The 16,097-nt window shown below is 34.7% G+C and overlaps 1 protein-coding gene across 1 annotated transcript; it reads right to left on the minus strand.

Moving 5' to 3' along the window:
- Positions 1-3,317: 3,317 nt before the first annotated feature.
- Positions 3,318-4,487, minus strand: LOC106671999 (glycine-rich cell wall structural protein). Its single transcript, XM_014403042.2, has 2 exons — positions 4,410-4,487; positions 3,318-4,327 (listed from the first exon to the last, which is right to left on the minus strand). Exons 1-2 carry the CDS (start codon positions 4,422-4,424, stop codon positions 3,419-3,421), a joined length of 924 nt encoding a protein of 307 aa, XP_014258528.1. The 5' UTR covers positions 4,425-4,487; the 3' UTR covers positions 3,318-3,418.
- Between the last annotated feature and the right edge of the window lie 11,610 nt (positions 4,488-16,097).

The raw sequence follows: 16,097 nt of genomic DNA on the forward strand, positions 1-16,097 counted from the left end.
TCTCATCTCTTGGTGAGTTTCTACGGAAATTAATTCATAATTACTCTCTCAAACCTTTAACCCCTGCAGTGAACATCGCCGATAGATAACACCAAAAGGATTAATCTAGGTGCCTCGAGTCACGCCCGAGTAGGTTCCAGTGTAAGATCTCGGTTTCTAATTTAATGTTGGGAAATTCCAATCCAACAACATCCCAACCTTTTAACCGGACCACCACTATCTAATTGATATAATAAACAGTTCTTCAAATTAAATAATGGCACAGTAGGATCTGACCTCATTCAACTAAGGCGTTTAGGTGGTCACGATGTGAGCAAGAAAAGATAAAATCGTTTGCGAAAATAAACATCTTATGAAAGCAATTTTAAAAGTTAGTACTATTATTATCAGTTGAAAACTCACACAATAGACATATAATTCTTATTTTCCCCTGATAAGACTCCTTTTTATTTCATCCTCCTTCGAAGAGGAGTTCGCTCCTTCCTGAGTTCGCTTCTGAAAACTCAATTCCCAACCATTAATTTGGATCCCTTCATTCTAGTGCCCAGCGTTCAGATTAGATCGACACGATGTTCTTCGCTCTAGAAAATTAACCCCCTGGCCTCATTTGTAAGTTAAAACATATCCCCCACAAACCTACTATCTCATCTTGAAGTCCTTCCTCTCGGATCAATGGTTTAAGTGAGAATCGGCACCGAGTTTTCATCCATCACGCCAATATAAGTAGGCGTTCCGCAAGGAATTATCCTAGGTCCAATCGTACATCTACACTACTGACATACCTACTCATCTAAACATACAACTCACAACCTATGCGGACGAAACCGCAATCGTTTCTACACACTCCAGTTCTATTCTTCACAGAAGCCATCTGAACCTCATTACTGATTGGAGCCCTCCTCGGTGGCGCATCAGGTTGAACGAGCAAAAAAGACCATGATCCATTTAGATTTTAGAATTACATTCGTCGATCTGATCCGACTACGCTTCCTCAATTTCCACTCTAAACTATTCTCCTCCCTATACTATCTCAAACTCTTTCCTCAATAACACAGATTTATAATCCTCCACGCCGTTTAAAGCCCCTCCCGACTAAATAAAAGAGAATTCCAGCACTTGCTAATTTTTCTTCCCATTGCCTCCTGATCTGCCAGATCTGGCAGATTTGTATATAATTATTTATGCTATTTACACAATGTATATTTATTTGTGAGAATAACAATAAATAAATACAAAAAATCCTTAAAACATTCTCTCTTTTGCTCCATTGCTCCACTAGGGGCGTGGATAAAAGTTGGTTGTGGTTACAGTTTACTTTGAGTGCTCGTTTCTTTGGATGTTGGAAATTTCTTGGAGAAATTCTTCTTTTTCCTTTTTCGGTTTATCGTCAAACCTTTTCTTTAAAAGAAACTTATAGTCTATTTTATAACCATATTTTTCATTTTTATAGTTTATGATTATTTCATTTTTTATTGGGTTTAGCATTTAAATAAAATTACAATAGTAAAATAAATAACAATAAGTGGTGAGACCAAAACCAAACCAGAAGATATGTGAACAGAGCTCACCCAAAGTGACCCTTTTAAAGTTTCTTAATTTATTGTTCTACTATTTTGGATAGATAAATATTCAAGTAATTGTTCTTTTTTCTTTTTTTGTATTTGTACAGTCACATCCGGACACAATAGATTTAGAATATCTTAAACTACATCAATCTTATCTACATCTTTTTAAATATGTATTGAATGTTTTCATTTATTAGCTTATTGTCTACTTTTTAGTTTTTGTTATTTCTTGTATAAACAGGCATTCTCGTGAGTACAAATCGTATTGTTTCACTTTTAAATTTGTTCACTTTATACTGGTAATGATGTGGTGAATGTAAGATAGGCCGTAGCCAAGAGAAACCACCTATTTTATGGAAGGAATGCCGAAACTCTTTAGACCCATCAAAAAATTTTGTACATTTATATTTTGTAAGATGTAAAGTATTTGCTAATATAATTGATTATTCATGAGTCAACGTTTTAAATACATATTAGCCATAAAACAACACTTGACCCTGCCCAACCATCTTAACTACAACCACTTAGGCGTCACATGACTATTGACAAGAAAAATGAACACACAAACACACACAAACGCAATTAATATAAACAATGCAAATAAACAATTAAAAAACAAAAAATGTGATGTGAATGATTTAATTACTTATTAAGTCTCAAATAATAGATTTCTCTGGTTTTGCGTTTTTCAAATCATTCCAATGCGTTTTCCAAATTCAATGGGAAACGTTGACGTGTGTGAGATTTTAGAGCCATATTTGTTCAATATTGCCCTTTTATTTTGTTTATTTGTACCCTTTACTGAATTTGTCAATACAAATAGAATTATTTACCTGATTTTCTCTGAATAAAACATGTAAAATGATTTCAGAAGCAGGCTGTAGAGCGGTGTGACCGAGCTTAATAAAGTATTTCTGAACTCTTTATATTTTCTCCATGTATAAATGCGCACCGTAACTTACTACAGACTTCAGGGTGCTGTTGAATATCACAATTATTTTCTCTAGTGAGATCTTCATGCTTGTCATTATTTTGCGCCACTGACTATTAACCGCATACTTAGCGCTGCTGGCCTTCTCATTGCAGTGATGCTTCATTTCCCGGGAGGTAGTGATGTTGATACCAAGATATTTATACTCAGGTTTGACGAGACTTGAGTTCGCCTCGCTGAAAAATAAATTGTTGAATATTGGTTTAAATTAAATTTAAAAAATAGAGGAAAAGGTAGTAATGTTAAAAAATCCTCTATAATAATTTATATACGTAACGCATATGAAATAAATTTGAATTACCTAATATGAAAAGTGCATAAGAATCTTCTAATAGTACGAATTAATGTTTCTTATAAATAGGAGGAAGTGTTACTTGTTAAATAACTCCTGTAAATTATATTCTACGAGAATGTAATTTAACGAGTAATTTCCTACATAACATCGTTACATAACTATTTAGGTAAGGTGTTTATTTAATTTCTACTTTTTAATATTTAAAATATATTAAGTGTTTAACTTCGCCTTTTAATTTACCTGCCTTTGAAGTTAGGTAATGGGCCGATGGATATTTTTTTCAGTTGTTCCTTCCTTTCTATTAATACATGCAAAAGGGAAATTGTGAGAGAATTGAAAACAAAAAATTTATTTGTATTACTTTTATGTGGGAGAATCGTGATAATGCTGAGAGACTTTGTGAAAGTATCTTAAGGGAAACTTACGGAAGTTATTTATTGGCTATGTTGAAATAAGAAGAAAATGGTTTGTTTTTATACAAAAATACATTTATTGCCACCGTGTTTTCGTTTGCTCGATAATATACAAAAAATATACAAAAGGGTTGTACAATATCTGTACAAGTTATTAGTAAGGTCCAGATGCGCCGGGTGCTCCGTACGACGTGGAGGGACCCGATGGGCCGGTAGATCCGTGTCCGCCTCCGTGTCCACCACCGTGTCCGCCTCCGTGTCCACCTCCCAAACCTCCTCCGAGTCCGTCTCCGAGGCCTCCTCCGAGTCCTCCGCCAAGTCCGCCTCCGAGACCTCCTCCGAGACCTCCACCGAGTCCTCCTCCGAGTCCACCCCCGAGTCCGCCTCCGAGTCCACCTCCGAGTCCACCTCCCACTGAACCGCCTCCGCCGACAGCGCTTGTTTCTTTTTGGGTCTTGTACCTGATGAAGTATACTTCCGGTTTGCTGGGCTGTGTGGGAGCGGCGGTCGGGACTGTGATTTGAGGTGCGTCTTCTGGCCTCTTTACCAAAACGTAGATTAAGGTCTTTTCTTGGTCTTGGACGAGTTGAGGAAGGACAGGTGCGGTTGGGGTTGGTGGAGTGGGTGCCTTAATGAAGATAATTTTGTAATGCTTTTGGGGTGCGGCTTGAGCTTGTACCGGCCTGGCGTGATGCACTACTTCCGGCTCTGGTGGAGGAACGTGAACGTAAATATGCTTCTGGACAGTGGGAGCACCACCGCCGAATCCTCCTCCGAATCCGCCTCCGAATCCGCCTCCGGAGCTAAAAGATCCGCCAGAGCTGAACGATCCTCCGGAAGAGAATGAGCCGCTTCCAGAGCTCGAAAATCCACCTACGAATCCACCACCACTTCCTCCATGTCCGCCTCCGTGTCCGCCCCCGAATCCACCGCCTCCGTGTCCACCTCCGCCTCCTAAAAAGTTACCGCCTCCTCCAGATGGAGCTCCATAGCTACTGCTAGGTGCAGAATACGAGTAACCGGCCTCGGGCTTCGCATGTACCAGACCCGCCAAAGCTACCACCTGCAACATACACCGTTTTTAATAACACACTTAATTTTTTTAACACACGATTTTAACACACGCGTCACAATACACCACTCACCACAAAAAGGCGCATGATTGTAAAACGGTGGATGACAACTGATACTCTCTACTCTTACTCCAGCGGCTTATATACCTCTCAAACCCCCACCTGAATCGTTACACAATAGCTTTGGCCGTACTCATCCTTCTCCCCCTCAACTTTGACTTTCTTTATCTTTCCTCTAAAGTCTTTCCCTTTCTAGACCTACTCTTTACCTATCATAGAAGAAGAATCATAATCATAGAAGTCACACAGTGACTTCTGTAACTTGTTCATTTTGCCCTTTTTTACAGTTTGGCCCCAATATTCGTCATGGTAAAAACACATCATTAGCGCCGCGTGTTTTTACAATGGTATAATTTGCAAATAAAAAATAACAGCCACATACTCTTCAACTCGGTATTATTATTGCCAGCCTTCAAAATTAATTTATAATCTTCAACTTGTCGTTTTCAACATTGTCTGAATCTTAGGCTCGCTCTCTCGTCAACCACAATACTAAATGAAACAAATCCATTAATTTGATTATTTAATTGTTACATAAATTTTATTTTATACATTAATCCTCTAAGATATGCCAATATGATATTTTTCACCATAATGTTAATATTGTAGAATTTACATTGACATATTGTTTAGATTTGTAATGTCCAATGAATGAACTTCGTAAATAATTTTTTTTCAGCAATTAAAGCATGTTTAAAATTAACTTTAATCGAGAAAAAGTTGCCTATAGAAGTTTCGTTTGTTGTGTAAAAAATGTGCAGTTGGAATTTTCATGAATTTAAGTACAATTTTAAAGATTAATTGGCATCATTTCAAAGTGTTAATTTATTAGGAGAACGCCATAATTTTTAATTAAGTTTGAGGCCAAGGCTCTTGCCACGTTACTTTCAAGTCCATCAATTATTTTATTTTAATGATTGCTCATCCTAAAGTATCTGCCATTTATAATTCATTACTTAACTATATTTTTTAATTAGCTCTAGTTCCTAAATGATAATAACAATTTTAATTTAACAATGATTTATTTATTTAATTTAACAATGATAATAACAAATTTAATTTTAATTAATAATTTATTTTATTAATAAACGTTTCTTTATCGACACAACTTTTTTGAAATTGGCAAATTTATTTCGCCCATTTAAACGTTATATTTTTATTAAAAATGTTGTGACTATATAGATTGTACGTTGAAGCATGATTTTTTTACAATTAACTAGAAAAAACAGAATTTCTGTACCAATATCTAGCATCTAAAGAAAATAACAGTCGGACAGAATAACTTGTTTAAAATAAACATTTTCCACTTTCAGGTTCACTTTGCTCAAAAAGTGAAAAGGGGTCAAAATGAAAGTGTTAATTTGAAAAGCCCCTTTCTTTCAACAACTACAATTTTTAAGTTTTTCAACGGCTTTATTATCTTTGTGTGTGGCTAATTTTCATCGTCCCACCGTCCAAAATTTTGTAGACTTATTTAACAATTACAATTCTGACATTATTTTCCAAGTACTATTTCATAAAATAATATTTTAACAAATAAATAATTTTAACAAATTATGTTAAATAAATATAAAAGTTCACTGCGCTGTAATTTTTGACCAATGCACGTAGAAATATTTGTACAACAAATTTAGGTTTTTGTGCAATAAAATTTTTAATTGGTTATCTTAGCGTTTATATTGACTATATGCCATCACTTGATATTTGATGATTCTATCATTATTTTTAAGACAAAAAAACAGTTGGTACAAAAAACCCTGCTACTAACACGATTGGTTCTATAAGATGTTGCGGAATTTTTACAACCAACTAAAAAACAGGACACAGAGCCAGCTCAGCATGATTTTTGATAAATAACGTGACACACAAAATACAATGCTTTCCCTTATCCTGCTTGCTTAAATACTTGTAAAATTACTGTAAACAGGCTAAGATTAAAGGATCATAAGAATAAAAACAATACAATAAATTTAATATTTAAAAATATTTTTCTTGATTTTAATTTTTTAAACAGCGATGGTAGAATAATATCAGAAGAAATTATAATATTTCTTATTTTGCAAGAAAGTTCAGTAAAATCTTATTTTATACATTGCATTATTGTAAGATTAATTATTAACATAGTAAAATGAAGAAAAAAATTGTATGACTTGTTCTCGATAAATAGACTAAACGTTAAATTATTAAAACACGTTCTCTTACGTAATGTTGCTTCAGTTTTGCCAGGCGAAATTTGTAGGAAAGAAAAACACTTCGTTTCTTCAACAAGCTTTTGACCAATGTATCCCCTTTATCAGGATTTGGACACAATTTTCAAAGATTTACACGATTCAATGATATAAACATCTACTTACAATGTTAAAATTATGGCTTCAGTCATAATGAATTTGTAGATCGAAGAGATATGTAGATACTCGAAATGTTGTCGATAGATCTGAGAGTTTTTCTTTCTGTTAAATTTCGCATTATCCCTGTTTGTTAAAGTTAAATTCATTACAATTATTGTAATAAGGCTGATACCAATAGGACATGATAATAAGAAAAACATGCAAAAATTCGTACACGTCATTTATCTTTTATTTCTGTACCACAATAAAGATGTAAAAAATGAAAAAACAAACTGTAGTACCGACTTCAGTTTGACAAGATATTGAGCATTTTTAAGAAGAAAATATTCCTTTAACCAAGTAATTATGAAATTAAATTGCTGCTTAGAAAGTATTAAAAATTATATTGAAAAAGTTTTTAAATTTTATAGTTGCCTACATGATTTCTAATAGCATTTATATGCACACCACAAATTTTAAATGTCTATTATTATTTATGATTTACATTTGTTTAATTTAACATATTATCTGTGAAGGTGGCAACATGGCACGTGATTGTCGAAACCTGGTAAAAAATAAAAAAAACGTACCTTCTATCTTTGGTTTAATTAAAAAACACCGTAATGATAACAAAATATTGAAAACAAAAATAAATCTTTACTTAATTAAAGAAGAAATAAATTAAAGGAGAGACATAATATAAGCAGGGCGATGCACCGAAACGCATTGATCATAATTATGGCGCAGTGCCGCGTCCATCAAATTAGGATGATCGGAAACGACTAGAAAATCTTGTTTTTTAATATGATTAAATCTGGGCAAAAGTTCTATTATTATTTTTATTAAATTTTTGATTGATGTATCGATAGTTTTGCAAAACATGTTTACACACGACATTATCAAATTGTTTTGCTTTTTGTTGAATAATAAGTTTAATTTGTACGATGAAATATTGACATTTTATCATGTAGCTTTGTAAGAAAAATTGATATCTTTTCTTCTTAGATTTACAGTTTGTTTAAGAGTTGTTAACTACCAAAGGTTATTATTCTGATTGATTTGGAAAATTGATTGATTATATAACTTCTATTATTTCTATTGAAATTAAAATCTGTAAATACTTAGCGATTTTGTCTTTACTGTTGAAAGAAAATTAGAAAGTTAATTAAAATATAATTTCCTTACTTAACAAAATTCTGAGTTAATAGTAGGTGTAGGTAAAATGTGGTGTTATTTCTGATTGATCCTGGAATCGCTCTGTAACCTTTTTTAATGATCATAAGGCTAAAATCAATAAATTTTTACGCCATTTAAACCACCCGGGTTTTCCTCAAAATCCGATTTACCAAGTTGAATAAGGACAACCTTTCAAACATACTAAAGCCAACAGCTGATGGAAGAGCATATGGAAGTTTCCTAATCACGGTGTATAACGCCTCTCTTTTAGTCAGCGATGGTTAATTTTTGTCCATCATGTTATAAAATTGCTCTTTGTCGAAAAGGAATAGGTTGGGCAGATGCGGCTACTGTCCGGTCAGAGAACCTTCGACCTATGAACCCGACGGTAAAAGTCTTGGTGAAAGGTAACCGCTTTCAGTACACGTACGGTTCTCCTAGCTGGCAGTTTCCTCGGTTCTTTGCACGCCTCGGTTTTATAAGAGACGAGCTCTGTTTTGCTGACTGTTATATGGAGGAAGAAAATTGCGGTTATTAAAATATTTACGTAAATTGGTTTCTTTTTGTTTTAACATACTATTGAAACGGTCGTTTAACTCAAAAACGTCCTTAAAAGTCTCACTTGTACTGTCCATTTATTAGAATAGAACTTGAAATTAACTGTGCTTCTTTAATTAATTTCTTTTTATCAACTTTTCTGTTTAGAATTGCGTCCCTGCGCAGATTAAATGTAGTTGAAAACCTTTTTGAATCAATTACACACATTTGCGAATCACGTAAACAATTTCATTTCCTATGTTTACACGATTAAATTATAATATACCGTAACATTTAAGAACCTACATAAGTCATAATATAGGATGGGTTGCTTTGGGATGAAAATAAAAACAAAACTTAAGCGATAGTAGACTGTAAATGGAATAGAATGCCGAAAAAAGGTTATCTAACTCACTCCATCGAGAAGAAAGAATTTTTTCTTCTCGGAAAAATTGACTTGTCACAAAAAAAAAACCAGAATTTCACTTATGCATTTTCATCAAAATTGAGGTCGAATTTTAAAATTGTCTAAAGAATATGTTATCTAAAGAACATTACAAAATCTTTGAAGCATTAAAAAATTAACTACGTTTATTCAATTCACTAGTTTCGTGGTCCGCTTGACCAATTAATATATTACAATTAATTAAGGTTTTCAGTTGAGATAAAAAAGTCAATGGCACGAGCGGGATTCGAACCCACGATCTTCGGCTTGATACGAAAATTCAAAAGGTGTGGTTGAGATGGGAAGTTGATTAACTACGTTGTGAAGAAATGCAGAATCTACGAAAAAACATCCTAGAATGTTGAATTTTACAAAAACTGCTTCATTTATGAAGTTTTCGAATGGTATCCTTTGTAGGATTGGTAATTCTGTTTTCGAGGGGAGTGGTACTTCGATATCACAAAAAACATCCACCACGGAAAAATGTAGGATTTTAAGACGTAATTCGAATTGATAACAGGATTGTTTTGTTAAAAGAAAACATGAGTACTGTGAACCATCCTATATCATACATGTTAGATAGCAGTTCGCAGAACAATTAAATTGGTATTAGCGAGTGTATGCGGTGTAGCTTAATTATTGGATTTCAAGGATGATCTACTATACTTTGGCATGTAAATATTTAGTCTTTACAGCCAGCACTAACAATACTGTCATCACAGCTAGAAATGTTTTAAAATAAAAAAAGTTTATAAATTAATAAATATACCGTTAGCTAAGTTAATTTAACCAAGAGTTCAAGTGATTTGCTTTAACATTTCTCAATAACCATCAGTTCTTTCAAAATATTTTGTGCTTAGAAACAATAGTTTTGAGTCCTTTCATATTCATCAAAATATTAGGCAAGTTCTTGTTTAAGTCTTATACTTTGATACATGTATCGGACAATTAATAATTATTCTCCATTGCAGAATTAAATTGATGAGGACAAAAGGAAGCGGGGTTTGTTTTACCCAAGCACTGCAACCTTCTGGCTTTTGTACCTTCCTAGATCCCTAGCTCAGTACAATCGATTCAATACTTCTTCTCAGAAGTATTAGGTCATTGACTGTACATTTTCATTCCCTAGGTTGTTTCTATATGCTAGGTTGTCTCCATTAAGCCGTTGCTTCACCATCTAAAATGATATGGGTTGCTGTTTCTTCCTCCTTATTACATAATCGGCAGATGGGATCATCATTATCAACTGCTAAAAAATGAATAGGGATATTGCCAATTTTGTACCATTTGCTTTCTCTGTTTATTTTATTTTTATTATAAATTACAATAAAATTTATGAGAAATTATTATTTTTTTACTGAAAGAAAATTTAAGTAAGGTATTTGCAAAGTAACAAAATAAACCTCTTTTAGATATACTGTTAATAAGGTTGTCACTAATTTTATAAAGAATTTCACTCCATAGATGTTGCAACATTGCACTCAGTTGTTGCAGGTCAAATGGCTGAGGATGGTGATCGAAAAGCCTCTCTCCAACGAGCTTGGATTCACTAGCAGGCCTCCTTCCTATTGCCACTTCCCGTCTCTCCGAATCGGCTAAGGACCACTCTCTGAGGGACCCCAACTTCCTCTGTGATATCCACTTGTTGGTGATCTCGATGACATTCTCACAATAATATTGCGAACTTCTGTTTCAAGATGATGTCTTTTCATGGTTAAAGAGGATACAACTGGATTGAAATGGAGAAAAGACGAGAAATTTGTTTACGAAATATTTTATATTCTTAAGTGAATCCATTATTAAAAATGAGGATTAACATTTGTTAGTTTTTGGTTGGTAATTTCTATTTTGTTTTATCGAACCCATCGTTTAATTTCATTAAAATTAATAGCATAAGAATAAATGAAAAATTTTCTTATTTATTTTTGTGAGCAGTTTATATACCTATGTTACGTAGATGTTTTCTCAGATGCCAAAGACCGGTTAATAGTCCTATCATTCCTCTGAGTCCGTCTCCCTTCAACTGCAGCAGTGAGTTTCCCAGTCTTGATGAGCTTTGTTTTAGCGTACGTTTAATGTGTCTAGTTTATCCACTGCTCCTTTTGTTTTGTTTGGATCCATTCTACGACGGAGGATTCTATATTTGTTTTTGTTATCCCAAGTATAAGTTGGGGGCCTATGTATGGTCTTGCAGATCCTCCTCTGGCCAGTGTGTTTGCTTTTTCGTTACACAAAATTCCTTTTGTACCCTGGCACACAAGATATCATCAGGTCGTTGTGTTTCCTCAGATTTTGGAAGATTTTGGAGATTTTGGATGCATTCACTGACTAATGTTGATGTTTTTACACTCTAAGGCTTTAATCGCTGCTTGGCTGTCAGATCTTATGAGGATGTTTTGTCAGTGTAACCTCTTTTGAGATTTTCTAGGGCACAAGCGTTGATGGCATTTACTTCTGCTTGAAAAATCGAAGTGTACTTCCCTTATGAGTTTGAGTGCTCATGTTTTGGGCTTACACAGAAAACCCCGAGCCGTTTCCTTCCTTTGTTTTGGAAACTTCTGTATACCATATCATTGTATCTGATGCTCTCCTGAATTCTTCCCCTTCTTTATAGTCTTTTAAGGCTTTACAAGATTGTGTAAAGAATGTTTCCGGGATCATGTAGTCAGTCCCCATTTCTATGAATGGGTGTCTGATTTTGTTAATTATGAATGTGTGCCAGAATTGTTTGGTTCCCATCCGATGTGATTATATTTGGAGCCTAAATGAGCTTTTCCTGTAATTGCATGAATATTTTCAGTGGAGGTAGGTTTAGCAGAGTTACTAGTGCACTGGTTGTTGCCAGGTGTTCGGGTAGCTACTTTGCTGAGCTTTGGTCTACCTGATTAATGATCCATAGGTTATAGTTATTACCGCCGTGTATAACCAATGAGCCATTTTCAGTTTTAATCCCGAAGATTTCCAAGGGTATTTCTTGTGATCATTAGCGATATAGTATGCTTTTGGATATAGTGCTGCAGGCACTTTGTAACGGAGATTATTCCTAGGTATTTAACTTGATTTTTTAATTGTAGCATTTCATTATAGAGGCATAGGCCTTGTGTCTATGTTTAATTTCTTGATGAAAGCAATTAGGGTAGGTTTTGAGGGGCTTGCTTTAAGTCCCCGTTGTGAACTCCATTTTTCCACCATGATAGGTGAGCTCTATTAATGTTGGGTCGAATTTTCCCCAGATTAATGTGACAATGATTCATTGCCTTGGGTATAGATTCCGCTATCATTAGTGTACATATGAGGTCATCCGCCAGCACGATCCACAGCAGAGGCGCTAGTATTCTTCCTTGCGTACATCAACTCGCCACCATTGCTTCTACATTTTCGACGAACATCGAGGTCTGCATTTCTCTGCTGTTTGCATTGATTCTTTTGATTTGCAAAAATGCAAAAAGAAGATTTTTTTGATGTTTGTTTTTATGCGTTTATTTAAAAACTGGATTCAGATTATTATTTTTTTTATTTTAAATCAGAATGAATAGAAAATAGAAATGGGCTAGCTCAATTTAATTTTTATAAAGTCATTTTTATTTTGTATAAGTTTTTTCCAATTTATATTGTTGGCAAAGTTTTCATTTTATTTTCTACTTTAATAAATTGTTACCAATTAATATCATACAGTTAATATCATTTCATCACCAGTTCGTTTTTTTCTTTTAAATTCCATTTTAATTTCAATTAAGTTTTTAAACCTAATTTTTAGAGTAATGTCAATCTTCTGTTAGTTACAAATGTCGGTTCAGAGCCTTTATTGATAGTACTTAGATTGTTAGTATAAATTGTAACAGCCTCTCACCTCTTTTGTTGGTATTTGTGCTGTTCCATACCTCAATGTGTGAGTTAGCAACAGCTACACTGATTATATAGGTTCCTTTGTCTGCAGTATTTTATCAGGTCCTCAGATCGTTTTGGTGGTGGAGGCCACGATGAGTCATATATAAATTTTCTTCCCTTATCTCCCAGCACACCACCTTTTTTTTACTAATCAGAGTTCCTGGATAAGGCTTTGTTTGATAAGGTGATGTTGTTCTCCTTGGTCACACGACAATGCGCTATGTTGCAGCCTTACTGGGCTGGGGATTTGCTTGAAGCTCCCTAAGCATCAGTCTTTACTGCGTTTTTGATGGCCCATAGGGTTATCATTATAAAGCCAATAATAAAGTTTAAGTTGGCTTTACTTAGAGCCCCAAAGGATCAATCATCCAAGCCTACTACCAGTGTTAGACCTTTGCTTCCTACTCTTTGGCTGACGACGTTCCATTGTTTTGTATTAATCCCTGGGTTTTGGGATCTCATCAGCCCGAGAATGGTACTAGAGGCCGTCGTGCCCAGAAGTTCAGGATCCGGCACCCACATGGCCACCCTACTGGTTTTTATAAATTCTCTTTAGGGACCACCCTGAGTTTTGCCCCCAGTCACGGGTGAATGGTAGGTACGGTTGCCATGATCTATTCCTTGAATTGCTTATTTTCATTTGTTATTTATGTGAATCATTTGCTTTTTGTCTTGCACTGCTCGGATTTACGGTATTTCCACTAGGTTTTATAATGTATTTTAAACTGCTCATACTGGTGGTAAGTTTTTGAACTTACATAAATATCTCATTTTATCTCATAAAATAATCTATTAATTATAGGAACATTTTTTCCATAAGGAAGTTCCATTACCAATACGAATTCGTTCGATTACCGAATAGTGTCTTTACATTTGTTAATTAATGAGGGTGAAATTGTATCATAAATTCGTAAGACTAATCTCTACACTTCCACTCCTACCCCCAATATAAATAAATAATTAAATATATAAAACAAATGAGTAGGTGATAGTAAAACCTTTGAGTTTTAACACAGTTGTAGCTAGTTTTATTTTTGAGAGAGGGTAAAGTGGATATCTAAGTTACCCTTGCATATGGGGACGCGTCGACGTGGTCGCTTGGGGCCTGGTCTCTCACGAAAGGAGGACGGGCATGTTAGCCCCTGTGACCTGGGGGATGTGGACTTTTCCGTGCCCTCTGCTGCGGTCACTGCCGGGGTAAAGGGTCCTGGCGGCCCGGGCGTCCATTTTCTTTTTAAAATAACTGTGGCCGGATATCATAGAGGAAAAAAACCGCCCACACGCATATTTCGAGTACATATTCCACTACGCTATCGGGACTCACCCAGTTCCGCTCCAGGACAGCTGAAACGTAACTCGCGCTCTCCGGCTTACGTTACAACACTAGGAAGCCATCGAATGATAACAAAACAATTAAAATATAAACAGTCCCTCACCTGTGTTCACTCACAACAGAAGTTAAAGGAATCTAAAAGATAAAAATAGACATCGTACTTCCGTTTACCATGTAGCCATATATTATGAAATCAAAAATATAAAAAACACTCTCCTGGGTCCAAATAAGAATCTAAAAGACAAAAATAAAGTATTTTAATTAGTTCGGCGAACTCACGGCATGTACGCGGATTGGACTTCCGAGCATAGCTTTTCTAGGGTACGTCCTTTCTTCCTCGTTCCTGGGGAAAAGAAAATCCTCCTCGTCTCTACTAGGGGCGAGTAGAAGTATCCGGGTTTTGAACAGAAGTCTAAATCCGGCTATTAAAACGCTCTTTTTTCGCTTCTGTTCTATGCAAACTTGTTTATGTGTATATGTAGTTATATAGTTGTTTGTTTGAGTGAATGTGTAAAGAAGAAGGCCGATGGCGTAATATCGAGTACTCCCTCGGCTCCCACAGTGAATTGGGGGCTGTTACGACTCATTGTCGGTAGCCCGCCATTAAAAAAAAAGAAATTATAATGAGAATAATAATTAATTACTAGAACCATACCGTTTTAAGGCCTGAGCGAAATAATTGTCAGGTCGTGCGGTTGTGGTATTCCTCAGCGCCGTGTTTTGGTTAAAAAACGAAGAGCGGCAGCGAAACTTTAATACATACTTATTTATTTTTTTTTTACAAATAGGATTTGGGATTATGTTTATTCTCAAATTTATTAACAATAAGTAAACATTTCTTTTCTAGAGAAATTTCTGTACCATTGTGAATGACAGTAAGTTGAAGATCTCAACTTCCAGACTGCGTTGATTTGTCTTTAACAATAAATAGTTTTTTGTTTTCTATCAATGCTGATTGTCGATATTACACTGTATACGAATTATTTTCTTTCTTAACCAGGTGTAGATTTTTGTATTGTTTTTTTATAAGAAAAATAATTTAGGGTATTATCAGTAATAACCAACAAGGATTTATATCAATTAAATATAAATTGTTTTTGTTGGCGTCTGGTAAACGTAGGTTCCAACAATGATTCTACGATATATATATCTTGGAAATTTTACCCAATTACTATCTTGTAATTTCCATTCTTTTGTTAATTAATTCATAATTAACGTGCGATCGATTAGCTCCTTAATACACCGTTCTTTTGATATGTAACACCTGTGAATACTTTGTTTAACAACTGTTATTAGGGAAAAGTACCTTTTCTGGTATGACGACCCCAAATTGGTGACAGGACGAAGTAATTTTCCCCGACTATCTGTTCTAGGAACAGTTACTTGAGATCCTTAAACAAAAATCACGAATTGAAGATTATAGTATGATTACCCGAAAGAGGAAATGCTTTTAGTTGTGAAAGTCGGCATCGGAAATCGCTTTTGATTCAATCGACCAATGATGACAGTGGACAAGACAGTTATCAGTGAGAGTGTGAATTTATTATTTTTTACCTTCAAAGAAGACGGGTCTTTTCTTCTTCTGCATATTAAATAGCTGTTTATTTTCATTCTTAATCATATGGCAAACTTTATTCGAGCAAAACATATAAGATAGAATAAAGTTAAATTAAAATTGATATTTTTGTTTCTTTCAGATTGAAGAAAAGCGTAATGGCCTACCGAAGAAAAGCAAATTTCCCAAATTTCCTATAAAAAGGAAAGTTCAGGGATTATAATGAAATTCCAGTTTGCGGAGTTAATGAAATTTTTTTTGAGGAATATCAGCTTCTTGATGATGATCTTTCCCGTAACATACACCGATGGATCGAAAAATGCTAAAATGTAAATGTCCATGATACAATGCGCAAACAAAATACAAATTGAAGAATAAATTTTCTATATACTGACAGAACTGACGAAAGAAGAAGAACAGCAATGAAAGCTATTTTAGG

This window comes from Cimex lectularius, unplaced genomic scaffold (assembly GCF_000648675.2).
Source record: "Cimex lectularius strain Harlan isolate CLEC.00 unplaced genomic scaffold, Clec_2.1 scaffold32, whole genome shotgun sequence".
Classification (NCBI taxonomy): domain Eukaryota; kingdom Metazoa; phylum Arthropoda; class Insecta; order Hemiptera; family Cimicidae; genus Cimex; species Cimex lectularius.